The following is a 13,437-nucleotide window of genomic DNA, read 5'->3' on the forward strand; positions in this document are numbered from 1 at the left end:
AAACGTATGAATCAGGAGAAATCTGTGCTAAAAATTTGCCGGTGAATTTTCACGGGGAACTTAAAAATAGATTCTCAAGCGAATGCGGAGAGAAGAAGAAGAGTTTGGATTTGATATCCCGCCTTTCACTCCCCTTCAGGAGTCTCAAAGCGGCTCACAACCTCCTTTTCACTTCCTCCCCCACAACAAACACTCTGTGAGGTGAGTGGGGCTGAGAGACTTCAGAGAAGTGTGACTAGCCCAAGGTCACCCAGCAGCTGCATGTGGAGGAGCGGAGACTCGAACCCGGTTCCCCAGATTACAAGTCTACCGCTCTTAACCACTACACTACACTGAACTTATGATTGGAAAAATGAGAAGCTGAAGGACACTGGAACTGACAAGTTCACTTCTCCCTCCCTCCCTCCCTCCCTCCTTCTTTCACACACACTTGTTTTATTTTTATTTTTACAAAACTGCACTTTCGTAGAAAATATAACCAGGTAGCGTGCGATGAAAAAGCACGACGCAGGAGATTTAGCGTCCTTCCTCTGGGCAGCTTCAGGCCCTGAAACAGGAGGCAGAGCCACCTTTGCAAATTTGTGTAATTGCTCCAGAAAGATGGAGGACTTTGGCCGGATTTAAGATCCCTCCAGTTCACGGAGGGGCGGTGGGGGATTAATGAGGGCAGCCCGGGACAGTGAGAATTAAGAGCGCGGGAAGAAAGAAGGGAGGGAAATGGCTGAAGTTCTTTTGTCAGAGCAAGCGCTGAAGGAGACCTGGGCTGACCCAGCCATGGCAGCAGTAGACGGGTAACCGGCTTAAAACTCACAGCAGATGCCACGAGGGCTGAGGGAATCAGAAACGCCTTGGGGGGGGACAGGGCTGCTGTGGGACATTTTTGCACCCGGGGCAGGACGACGGCTCATCCTTGTAATTTTCTTCCCTGCTATGGAAGGCTGTTTGTTTGCAGTGCATTTGGACACCCCTTAAGATGTCACTGCCGGTGACATCATACGACGGTTCTTGAGACCGAGAAGCAGGCTTTCTTCTCGTGTTTTTGGACGACATTTTGAAATCAAGATGGCCGACTGGACCGTCGAAGCAGGCACTGATTTTAACCGCCGATTTCAAAAGCACGCTGGTTTTAACCACCAGTTTAAAAACTGTCCTGATTTTCACTGCTCATTTCAGAACCTTTGCTGATTTTCACCACAGAAAGTGCACCAGTTTTAAGCACCGCTTTCAAAACTGCCCCGGGTTCAAAAAATTGGACCGATTTTGTTTGTTTGTTTGTTTCTTAGAATTCCCGAGCATCACTAGGTTTGAAGCTGCTGGTTTATTACGTTTATCTATTGCTTCTTACACAAAAGTGCCTGAAAGTTGTGATAGGAATTTTATGGTCTTAGATGTATGATAATGTTCATAAGTGTACCAACCAAGCACATACATAGATCAGCACAGGAAGGCCAACCTGGAACCATTTTTTTTTTTAATAAGATATTTATTAAGATTTTCAAAATATTACAAAATAAAAAGGAAAAAAAAGAAAAATACAAAATAAAATTAGTTAAAAACAAGTCAATCTTTCGATTACTTATTTTTCATTAGCTTGTTTCCCGGACCTCCTCACGCCTCCCTTTTTTGTATTCCAGTTCAGTTTGTTGGTTCAGCAAATCCTTCCCCTCTTTGTTTATCCTAATCTCTAATCTTAAAGTATTGTAACATTAAATTTTTACCTGTTAGTAATCCATCTTTCATATTCCCTTATAATATTTCTGCTAAAAACCATTTAATTTCTATCCAACATCATTCTAACATTCATTAATTTTACAATATTTCTGTAAATAGTCTTTAAATTTCTTCCAATCTTCTTCCACCGACTCTTCTCCCTGGTCTCGGATTCTGCCAGTCATTTCCGCCAGTTCCATGTAGTCAATCACCTTCGTCTGCCATTCTTCCAGAGTGGGTAGATCTTGTGTCTTCCAATACTTTGCGATAAGTATTCTTGCTGCTGTTGTGGCATACATAAAAAAAGTTCTATCCTTCTTTGGCACCAATTGGCCGACTATGCCCAGGAGAAAGGCCTCTGGTTTCTTCAAGAAGGTATATTTAAATACTTTTTTCAATTCATTATAGATCATCTCCCAGGAAGCCTTAATCCTTGGGCACGTCCACCAAAGGTGAAAGAATGTACCTTCAGTTTCTTTACATTTCCAACATTTATTATCAGGCAAATGATAGATTTTTGCAAGCTTGACTGGGGTCATGTACCACCTGTAAATCATTTTCATAATATTCTCTCTTAAGGCATTACATGCCGTAAACTTCATACCTGTGGTCCATAACTGTTCCCAGTCAGCCATCATTATGTTATGTCCAACATCTTGTGCCCATTTAATCATAGCGGATTTCACCGTTTCATCCTGAGTATTCCATTTCAACAGCAAGTTATACATCCTTGATAAAGTCTTAGTTTTGGGTTCTAACAGTTCTGTTTCTAATTTTGATTTTTCCACCTGGAAGCCAATTTTCTTGTCCGAATTATATGCCTCCATTATCTGATAATAATGAAGTCAATCTCGCACTTTGTTTTTTAGTTTCTCAAAACTCTGCAATTTCAGTCTATCTCCCTCTTGTTCCAAAATTTCCCAATATTTCAGCCATTTGGCCTCCATATTGAGCTTTTTCAGTGCTTTTGCTTCCATCGGTGACAGCCACCTTGGAGTTTTGTTTTCCAGTAAATCCTTATATCTTATCCAGACATTAAACAATGCTTTCCTGACAATATGGTTCTTAAATGCTTTATGTGCTTTGATCTTATCATACCACAGATATGCATGCCATCCAAATACATTATTAAAACCTTCTAAATCCAAAATGTCTGTGTTTTCAAGAAGCAGCCATTCTTTCAACCAGCAAAAAGTTGCTGATTCATAGTAAAGTTTAAGGTCTGGCAGGGCAAATCCACCTCTTTCCTTTGCATCTGTTAGTATTTTAAATTTTATTCTAGGCTTCTTGCCCTGCCAGACAAATCTAGAAATATCTCTCTGCCACTTCTTGAAACAGTCCATTTTGTCCACAATTTGCAATGTTTGAAACAAAAACAACATTCTAGGCAATACATTCATTTTTATCGCAGCAATACGACCCAGCAGTGAAAGCTTCAAATTTGACCAAATTTCTAAATCTTTTTTCACTTCGGCCCAGCATTTTTCATAGTTGTCTTTAAATAAATTCCCATTTTTTGCTGTCATGTTAATCCCCAGGTATTTCACTTTCTTAACCACTGTTAAGCCTGTCTCATTCTGAAACCTCTCTCTCTCAATCGGTGTTAAATTTTTCTCTAAAACCTTGGTTTTTAACTTATTCAGTTTAAATCCTGCAACCTGACCAAATTCTTGAATCAGTTCTAAAACCCTTTTAGTACTAGATTCTGGCTCCTGTAACGTCAATACTGTGGGATGTAAACACAGGAGCAGTCAATGACAACATTCCTAGAGTGTACATGTTAGAACATGGGGAGGGATGTCAGTCCAGCAAGCAGGTAAACTTCCTGGGGACGGACTTCCTCTGCATGTGACCAGAGGTGGGTGTGGCCTCACCTGTGCAGGTAAATGATAAAAGCACAGGGCAGGCAGCCACTCTCTCTCTCTGCCATTTTCCTTCGATGAGGAAGCATCTAAAGATGCTCTCTTGGCTCTCAGCCAAGAGAGGAGGAAAGGACTATCTTGCTATAAGATAGATTCTGAATGTATGTAACCTTTTTAAGCTGTCTGCCTTCTGGGATCATATTGTGAACAGAACGTGAGTAAACTCTTTTATACTTTTATAAAGACTGTGTCGTGTCTTGTATTTTAAGAGGGAACAAAGGGGAAATTACCAGAGTAATTATTATAGAGGTTCTAGCGAACCTGTGCACACGTCACCGTTGCGAACTTAAAGGGGAATGTCTATAAACTCTGCTGATATTTTGGGAACTTGTTAGCACAAGTTGGATTAGGATATAATCTCACAATATATCCTCTCCTGCACCCCTGAACATTCCCACAAATACTAAGTCATCTGCAAATGCTCTCAATTTGTACTGTTTGGCTCCGACTTGTATACCTTTAACCAACTGGTCCCTTCTAATCATATTCAGCAAAACCTCCAGGACCGATATAAAAAGCAATGGGGAGATTGGGCAACCTTGTCGTGTCCTTTTTTCTATCTTAAATTCTTACTAGCTGCTTTGCTTCTCAATATTCTCTGGTTGGCCTCTGTTATCTTCTCCTACCAATAGGGAACCTATGTAAGGACTCTATATGGGCTCTTGGATACCCCATAAGGGAAAAGGGCAGATTATTGTTTACAACAAAGTGACTTACAGTGCAAGAATGGAAATAATAATCGCAGGTGATCTGCGGCCCTAGCTAAGCCACATGCACTAGATCTCCTGATTTTCTCTCTCTCTCTCTTTCTCTCTCAGCTTCACGTTGTCCATTACAACTCAGAGAAGTACAGCAACGTGAGTTTGGCAATGCACCACCCAGATGGGCTGGCGGTCTTGGGCGTTTTCCTGGAGGTAAGCGTTACAATAGCAAAGCCACAATGCGCATGAAAAGCTGCCCATATGAAGCTTGTGTATGTTCTCTGGGGCAGGGACCTCTCAGGGCACCACAGAAATAAGGAAATAACAATAGCTCACCCGTCCGATCTCCTCTCTTCCCAATGTGTCTGGCAGGCCGGCGATGCGGAGAACCCTGCCTACGACCACATCCTGGACCTCCTGGACAAGATCCAGTACGCAGGTGAATCGCGCCTCTTGACCAATCAGGGCAGGCAGGATTGTGTGTGTGTGTGTGTGTGTGTGTGTGTGTGTGTGTGTGAAATGGGATTTGGAACGTGAAAAAGGGCAGCGTTTGGAAAAGGAGGACCCATCTAGTCCAGCATCCCATTCGCCCAGTGGTCAAATACCCCTAAGCACCTAGGAAGGACGATAGACTGCCTCTGGAGCTGGAGGTTTCATTAGAAAAGCCCTGCTAGATCAAGCTAATGGCACACAGTGTGCTGGGCCCGGGGGTAACTTGAGTAACGAGGTCCAGGTCTGGTCCCAAATCCAAGGGTTCCTTGAGGAGTCAGTCCGACAGGGCCAAGGCAGGAAACCAGGCACGGTCAGGTACAGGATCACAGGCAGCTTCTGGCAAACAGTAATGTTGCTCCCGCAACTTGGGGCGGGGTCCGACAGCCTTTTATCTCTGTCGGGATAGCGGCAGGTCCTGATGCCCCGGTGACTCATCTCCCTGTTTTGCCCGAAGGCAAGCACTCCTCCTGCGAGTACTCAGGTCCCTCCTTCTCTCAGACCTCAGTCTCTGCAGCTCGGGAGATGCCGGTGGGTTACTAGACCCAGGGGCCGCCTCAGCCTCCCCTGACCCAACCAGTAGTGGAGCAGCTGTAAGCGATGGCCCAGCTGAAGGCAACGAGATCATCCCTGCATCTGGAGCCAGGGCAGGCTCAGGCCCCTGACTCGGCCCAGCTGGTGTTTGTTGCTGGAGAACCTGTGCATACTGGGGCTCTTCAGGATCAGGCCCCAGGCTAGGTTCAGCTGCCGCCTGAGGCAAAGGATCCGGTGCAGACTGAGACTCCTCTGGTTCCGAGTCTGAGCCCAAGTCCCAGGCTATCACACATAGAATCAGAAAATTGTGGGGACGCAGGTGGCGTTGTGGGTTCTCTTTGACATCTGGTGGGAGGGCGTTCCACAGGGCAGGCACCACCACCGAGAAGGCCCTCTGCCTGGTTCCCTGTAACTTGGCTTCTCGCAGTAGGGGAACTGCCAGAAGGCCCTCGGAGCTGGACCTCAGTGTCTGGGCTGAATGATGGGGGTGGAGATGCTCCTTCAGGTATACTGGACCGAGGCCGGTTATGGCTTTCAAGGTCAGCACCAACACTTTGAATTGTGCTCGGAAATGTACTGGGAGCCAATGTAGGTCTTTCAAGACCTGTATTATGTGGTCTCAGCGGTCGCTCCCAGTCCCCAGTCTAGCTGCCACTTTCTGGATTAATTGCAGTTTCCGGGTCACCTTCAAAGGTAGCCCCACGTAGAGCGCATTGCAGTAGTCCAAGCAGGAGATAACCAGAGCATGCACCACTCTGGCAAGACAGTCTGCGGACAGGTAGGGTCTCCACCTGCGTACCAGGTGGAGCTGATAAACAGCCACTGAAGCTGTCCTGTTGCGTTATGGGCTCTTCATTCTCCTCCTCTTTTTCCTCTGCTCACATCTCCCGGACAGAACAGAAAACCACCGTTGCCCCGTTCAACGTCCGCGACCTCCTGCCGGTACATTTGGGCCACTTTTTCCGCTACAACGGCTCTCTGACCACCCCGCCTTGCTTCCAGAGCGTGCTGTGGACTGTTTTCCACCAGCCCGTCCAGCTCTCGGCTGCCCAGGTATCTTCTCCATCACACACAAACCCTTAGGCTCACCCCTCGAAAACCCAGAGCGATGTTCAGTGCTAGGTGAATGGGGAAGAGCTGCACTGGAAATTTAGAATCATGGGAAAGGGACCTGCCGGTCCTCTAGCCTGACCCCCGAAATGCCGGAATCTTACCTTACCCTTGGTTTTGTACCCATTTCAAAGCCACAGAGAATCCTAGGGGGGTTTAGCTCGTGAGCTGGTGTGGCATAGTGGTTAGAGTGCCAGACTAGGACCCTGGAAACCAGGGTTCAAATCCATGAAGCTCGCTGGGTGTGGCTTTGAGGCCAGTCCCAGCCACTCAGCCTGGCCTCCCTCACAGGGGTTGAGGGGATTAAATGAGGAGCGGGCTTTTAACTATGGAAAAGGTCGGTTCCTTGGGTGACTCTGGGTCAACAAGCCGAGATTTTCTTCAGGGGACACGTGGAGAGTTCCTCCTCCCACAGTACAGAGACAGGGCTGCCTCAAGTTCACCTTTATTTACCTCTTCTCTTTCAGCTAGAGAAGCTGCAGAAATCTGTCTATAGTACAGCGGAAGGCGAAGCCCACCCAGAGCTCCTCATGGATAATTTCCGGGCTCCGCAATCCTTGAATGGCCGAGTGGTTCTTGCCTCTTTCCCCGTGGGTGAGTGCCACCTTCTTGCGCAGGAAAATTCTGCTTAAACACGCATATCTCTCTGTCTGCCTCTGTAAGCCGGATAAATATTGGAGGAGATGCACATGCAAGGGCTCTCCTCCAGTTGCTCACCAACCCTCCCCACAACCCCACCTTGGGGAGGTGTAAAAGGAGGGGGGGCTGGTGAGCAACCCAAGCAGGTATAGCAGCTCCTACAGTGTGTATGTATGCATACAGAATCCCAGCAACACACAAGCCGGCCCTAAATCTGTTTACTCGGATGTAAGCCTCACTGAGCCCAAAATGATTTATTTCATAGTTAAGTACGCAGAGAGCGTCTGCCTTCGCTTCCAAAGTACAACCATACAGTGGAGCAGCGGGAAGAATTTCCAAAGCCCGTGCAAAGCGATTAGAATCATAGAAATGTAGAGTTGGAAGGGACCCCAAGGGTCATCTAGTCCAACCCCCTGTAATGCAGGATTTTCAGCTCAAGCATCCATGACGCATGGATACCCAACCTCTGCTTAAAAACCTCCAAGGAATGAGAGTCCACAACCTTCCAGGGGAGACAGTTCCACTGCCGAACAGCTCTCGCTGTCAGAAAGTTATTCCTGACGTTAGTCAGAATCTCCTTCCTTGTCACTTGAAGCCGCGGGTTCGAGTCCTACCCTCCGGAGCAGGAGAAAAAAAGCTTGCTCCATCTTCCACGCGGCAGCCAAAGCTTTCACTCTGATGGGAGGATGGAGGGGGTGGCAAAGACGTTGAGGAACCAAATAGATAAATAAAGTGAGCAGTTGGCATAGCAGCCCTTCCTTGTGCATCATGGTTTTCAACCGGGGCTGTGCGACTGCGACTTTCCCAGCAGCTTCACCTGCAGCAGTGAGCAGGGGGATGGCATTTCTTTCTGTGCAAATCTGTTAATTTTCGATGTGCTGAGCTGGTAATTGAGGGCTCCGGGAGAAGCTGTCTGAGAGGCTCGGAATGGGCGAATGGAATTCGCTCTTTCTGGGCGAAGTTGCCAGCTAGGAATGGTGGGAAAAACAGGCAGGGAGTTGCCACCCTCTAGTGGACAAAAGTGGCCCAGCAGCCACAAAGGGAATATGAACAGCGAGGGTTGGGTACAGGTGATGGGTCCTGAATTTAAGAGCACGAGTAGGCAAACTAAGGCCCAGGGGCCGGATCTGCCCCAATCGCCTTCTAAATCCGGCCCTTGGATGGCCCGGTAATCAGCGAGGAATCAGCGAATAGAATGTGTCCTTTTATTTTAAATTTATCTTTGGGTTATTTGTGGGGCATAGGAATTCGTTCATTATTTTTTTCCCCCCAAAATATAGTCCAGCCCCCCACAAGGTCTGAGGGACAGTGGACCGGCCCCCTGCTGAAAAAGTTTGCCGACCCCTGGTTAAGAGCAATAAATTTTCCATGTCTAAGGGCCGAGGTGTGATTTGCAAAGGAAATCCAGCCTTCTAAACTGGCTCATGTTGCAGAATCATAGAACTGTAGAACTGGAAAGGGATCCAGGGTCATCTAGACCAACCCCCTGCAATGTTGTGGAATATTCATGTCCTGGTCCATTTCTATTTCTGCTACCATGTTTTACTTACATATGTCCCTGGTTCCCCAAACGGATGGTATTTCCCCCTAGCCGGGTGGGATTACTTAAAGGTAAAGGCACCACTGACCATTAGGTCCAGTCGTGGCCGACTCTGGGGTTGTGGTGCTCATCTCGCTTTATTGGCCGAGGGAGCCGGCGTACAGCTTCCGGGTCATGTGGCCAGCAGGACTAAGCCACTTCTGGCGAACCAGAGCAGCGCACGGAAACGCCGTTTACCTTCCTGCCAGAGAGGTACCTATTTATCTACTTGCACTTTGATGTGCTTTCGAACTGCTAGGTTGGCAGGAGCAGGGACCGAGCAACGGGAGCTCACCCTGTCACGGGGATTCAAACCGCCGACCTTCTGATTGGCAAGTGGTTTAACCCACAGCGCCACCCGCATCCCGTGGGATTACTTAAGGGGGTGCTAATAGGCAAGGGGGTGGCAGGGGGCAAGGTGTCAGAGGTGCAAATGACTATCGGCTTTGAAAAGTCGGCATTGCTGAATCAACGTCATCCTTCTTCTTCTTTTAATTAATCAAACTAAACAGAGTTTTGAATGGATTTTCAATAAATGTGCAATTAATTGTTGCTGTTCTGAATTTTATTGTGTTGTTATCTCCCTTAGCAGGTTGTGCAAATTGCTATTCTGAATAATGCTTTTTATAGGGTAGAGCAGGGAGTACTGGGGATGAGTTCGTGGATCTAGTGTCGGGGGTGGGGGCGGAATGGTGCCCCCCCCCCCAATTCCAGAAACCACTGGGTTGAACTTTTGTTTTGCAATGGTCCCTGAGGACTAGAAACAATCAAACTTAATAAAATCATAGAATCGTTAGAAGGGACTGCGAGGGTCACTTTGTCCAACCCTGGGCAATGCAGAAATCTTTTGCCCAACGTGGGGCTGGAACTCACAACCTCGAGATTAAGAGTGTCATGCTCTTACCAACTGAGCTATATATACAATACGATACGATACAATAATCTTTATTGTCATTGTGTCATACAGAACAACGAAATTGAAAAAATCTACCTCAGACATTCAAAAACCAACAAGCCTGCTATCCCAGCTATCCCAGCCTGGTTAACCCCCTAAAAACACCCCATAATTAAATACAATATACTCCCACAGAGACTACCTTACACTGCGTTTAAAACCAAAATCGCAGTTGGATAAAACCTGTTTCTCAGGCAGCTAGTCCTAGTCTTCATAACCCTGTACCTTCTTCCAGAAGGCAGAAGCTGAAAGAGATCATATATTTTTTGCTCTATAAGACTCACTTTTTCCCTCCTAAAAAGTAAGGGGAAATGTGTGTGCGTCTTATGGAGCGAATGCAGGCTGCGCAGCTATCCCAGAAGCCAGAACAGCAAAAGGGATTCCTGCTTTCACTGCGTAGCGATCCCTCTTGCTGTTCTGGCTTCTGAGATTCAGAATATTTTTTTTCTTGTTTTCCTCCTCTAAAAACTAGGTGCGTCTTGTGGTCTGGTGCGTCTTATAGAGCGAAAAATACGGTATGTAATGCATACCTGAAAATGCATAACACTGAAAATTCCTCTCATCTTACCTTTCAGGGCCGCCAGGATATTCTGCAGGTATGTGGACCTCTTGTTTATTCAGCGGGATGGACGGAGCTGCTCTATGGAGGGGTCACCTGGAAGTGTTACCCGCGGGGTGGTGAAATTTGCAAGAATGGCATAGGGTGGTGGCTTGACATGATGGGATGGAGGGTGGGAGCTGGGAAAGGGCTATGGAGGGAGCCAGGCAGGATCTGGGGATGGTCACAAATCCTGCAGAGCCTGGCAGGGGGCATCGAGGTGGCAGGTGGAAGAGGTGACCGCAACTGGAAATATTTATTTAAACATCCCAGAGAATGAGCCCTGGCTCAGTGGAAGAACATTTGCTGTTAATCCACAAGGTCCTGGGTTCAGTCCCCACTTCTGACATCTCCAGGCAGGGTTAGGAGAGGCCCATGTATTAGAATTGTGTTCTCAGTATCTTGAGGACTAGAATCCTGCTTAGTTTTTAAGGAAAGGGCCAAAGCTCAGGGATTTGTTGTTGTTGTTTAGTCGTTTAGTCATGTCCGGCTCTTCGTGAGCCCCTGGACCAGAGCACACCAGGCACTCCTGTCTTCCACTGCCTCCCGCAGTTTGATCAAACTCATGCTGGTAGCTTCAAGAACACTGTCCAACCATCTCATCCTCTGTCGTCCCCTTCTCCTTGGGCCCTTCATCTTTCCCAACATCAGGGTCTTTTCCAGGGAGTCTTCTCTTCTCATGAGGTGGCCAAGGTATTGGAGCCTCAGCTTGAGGATTTGTCCTTCCAGTGAGCACTCAGGGCTGATTTCCTTCAGAATGGAGAGGTTTGATCTTCCGGCAGTCCATGGGACTCTCAAGAGTCTCCTCCAGCACCAGAATTCAAAAGCATCCATTCTTCGGCGATCAGCCTTCTTTATGGTCCAGCTCTCACTTCCATACATCACTACTGGGAAAACCAGAGCTTTAACTATACGGACCTTTGTTGGCAAGGTGACGTCTCTGCTTTTTAAGATGCTGTCCAGTTTGTCATTGCTTTTCTCCCAAGAAGCAGGCGTTTTTTAATTTCGTGGCTGCTGTCACCATCTGCAGTGATCATGGAGCCCAAGAAAGTAAAATCTCGCACTGCCTCCATTTCTTCCCCTTATATTTGCCAGGAGGTGATGGGACCAGTGGCTATGATCTTTTTTTTTTTATGTTGAAGCTCAGGGATAGAGCGTGCATAATGTCCCATCAACATCTCCAGGTAGACCCCCCGCTGTTTAGTGCCAACAATAATGAGCTAGAGGGGTCTGTATAACACAGCTTCCTTTATTCCTATTTAAGCCAGCCCTTCCTGAAGAACCATGAGGACTGGAACCTTACTATTGCTTTTAAGTGAAAGTGCTAGAGTGCCTGCTACTTGGCACCCAGGAGGTCCCAGAGCCAGTCCCTGCCGGCACCTTGTCAGGACTGGGAGAGACTCCTGCCCAAAGCTGCGGAGGGTTGCTACCAATCAGTGCAGACACTACTGATCTAGGTGGCTGGGTGGCAGAAAGGACAGTTTCCTATATTCCAGGAGAGAGAGAACAGCGCTCTCCATCTTCTCCTTGAGTTTCAGGCAAGTATGTAAAGAAATAGCCTCTTCAGCTGCTCCACTGCGCTAGTCCTCAGTGAGGAAGCTACGCACATTCCACCCCAACCAACTTGGGACTCTGTATTTTATTTATTTAACAAAATTTATGCACCGCTTATGAGGACAAAAGGCCTCTAAGAGGTTTGTAGGAGACAGTCTAAAATATTCAGCTGTAAAGAAGAAACATGAATGGCGCTCTCTCTCTCCCTCTCTCCCTTCCAGGTGAGATTGTGGCCATCATTTTCGGGGTGATTTTGGGTTGCCTGGGCATCTTCCTCGCCGGCTGGATTGTGGCGAAGAGAATACGGTGAGATGCGGACACAGACTGAGGCCGAGCTGGTTCCTTCTTCCGGCAGGAGGTATCCCCCCTGGTTAACTTGATGCCAAAAAAACCAAGAAGTGGTTCCCCAGACATGCCCCCCCCCAAGGAGATGGGTGCTGATTTGGGGTGAGGGCTGTGGTACCTCTTAAGACCCTGTCAGGACTGGGGAACTCCCATTAGGCTCAGCAAGTGGCAATGGGAATTGTAGTTCAGCCAGCGCCTTAGAGCAGACTCGCCACAGCTGCTGTAGGATCTCAAGAAGTTATTTCTGCTGCCTCCCTGACTTTCGCCCTCCCTCCTTCTCAACCAGGGAGAAGAGGATGGAGGAACAAAAGGGCGTCGTCTTCACATCTTCTTCCCGGCGAGCGGTTTTGGACTGACACCTTGACTCGCGACGCAAACAGGCTCCCTCTGAACCATCTCCTCCTCCTTTGCCCTCACTCACACACAAAAATTACGCATTTTGCAGGGCCAGGAAGGGCAGCGGATGAGGCCACAGAAATTTGGCCCTCCCGATGTTGAGGAACTACAACTCCCACCCCCTTCCCTGGGCGGGAGTTATAGTTCAGCAGCACCTGGGTCGCCAAAGGTCTCCCACCTCCGCTTTGTCCAGAGAGCAGGAATTTAGGGTGGCCTTTCTCTCAAGCAGCTGCCTTCCAGATAATGTACTCCGACTCCCATCGGCCAGCGCAACCAACGAGTTGAGGAAGTTTACAGGGTCAACATCTGGAGATGCAATGCTGATAAGAAGGGAGGGAAATCCAGGTTGTTTAAAAAGAAAAAAGTTTGGCACAGCCTGCTAGGTTTGACAAGGAACAGATGTACAAAGAGTTTTGGGTTTGTCCACTTTGCAATTTCTTTCCACCCGGGGAAAAAAAAAATCAGAATCAGAACATTCTTGTTATTTTCATGGATTTAAAACACCCACACATACACACCGCATTTCTTCCTGGAGCCAGTTGCAAACAGATGTAGACTGAGTCCTCTTTTGAGCAGATCGTTTCCATCTAACCACTTTATAAAAGAAATAAAAGTCCCTTCCCCATCTTTTTGCCCCAGTGACTGCATACTGCTTTGGATTTGGGGTGGGGGAAAGGGTGGTGGGGAGACAAGGGGAGATGGGGCACAAATCTCTTTTGGGGAGGAAATCTCTAGTGTGTCGGAACCGGAAAGAGACCAGGGTTGAAATCCCTGCTTGGACATGAAGTGGGCGAACTTAGGCCGGTAGCTGCCTGTCGGCCGACTGTTGTGTGGGTTAAAAGAGGAGGGGAGAGAACCAGGTTTGCCACCTATATTGATGGAATGAATGAATGAATGAATGAATA

At 47.5% G+C, this 13,437-nt stretch overlaps 1 protein-coding gene across 2 annotated transcripts in view; it reads left to right on the forward strand.

Moving 5' to 3' along the window:
• Window positions 1–13,159, forward strand: part of CA14 (carbonic anhydrase 14) — a 35,632-nt gene extending 22,473 nt beyond the window's left edge. The window contains exons 5-11 of one of the 2 annotated variants that reach the window (XM_080984793.1): window positions 4,451–4,546; window positions 4,706–4,772; window positions 6,252–6,409; window positions 6,934–7,060; window positions 10,215–10,235; window positions 12,013–12,097; window positions 12,423–13,159. In XM_080984793.1, coding sequence (XP_080840919.1) covers window positions 4,451–4,546; window positions 4,706–4,772; window positions 6,252–6,409; window positions 6,934–7,060; window positions 10,215–10,235; window positions 12,013–12,097; window positions 12,423–12,492 — 624 coding nt within the window. In that variant the 3' untranslated portion in view covers window positions 12,493–13,159. Of the gene's footprint in view, window positions 1–4,450; window positions 4,547–4,705; window positions 4,773–6,251; window positions 6,410–6,933; window positions 7,061–10,214; window positions 10,236–12,012; window positions 12,150–12,422 lie in introns of both variants that reach the window. The other variant, XM_080984794.1, reaches the window with a different exon arrangement.
• The last annotated feature ends 278 nt before the right edge of the window (window positions 13,160–13,437 follow it).

Source organism: Podarcis pityusensis, assembly GCF_964106645.2.
Source record: "Podarcis pityusensis genome assembly, chromosome: 16".
NCBI lineage: Eukaryota > Metazoa > Chordata > Lepidosauria > Squamata > Lacertidae > Podarcis > Podarcis pityusensis.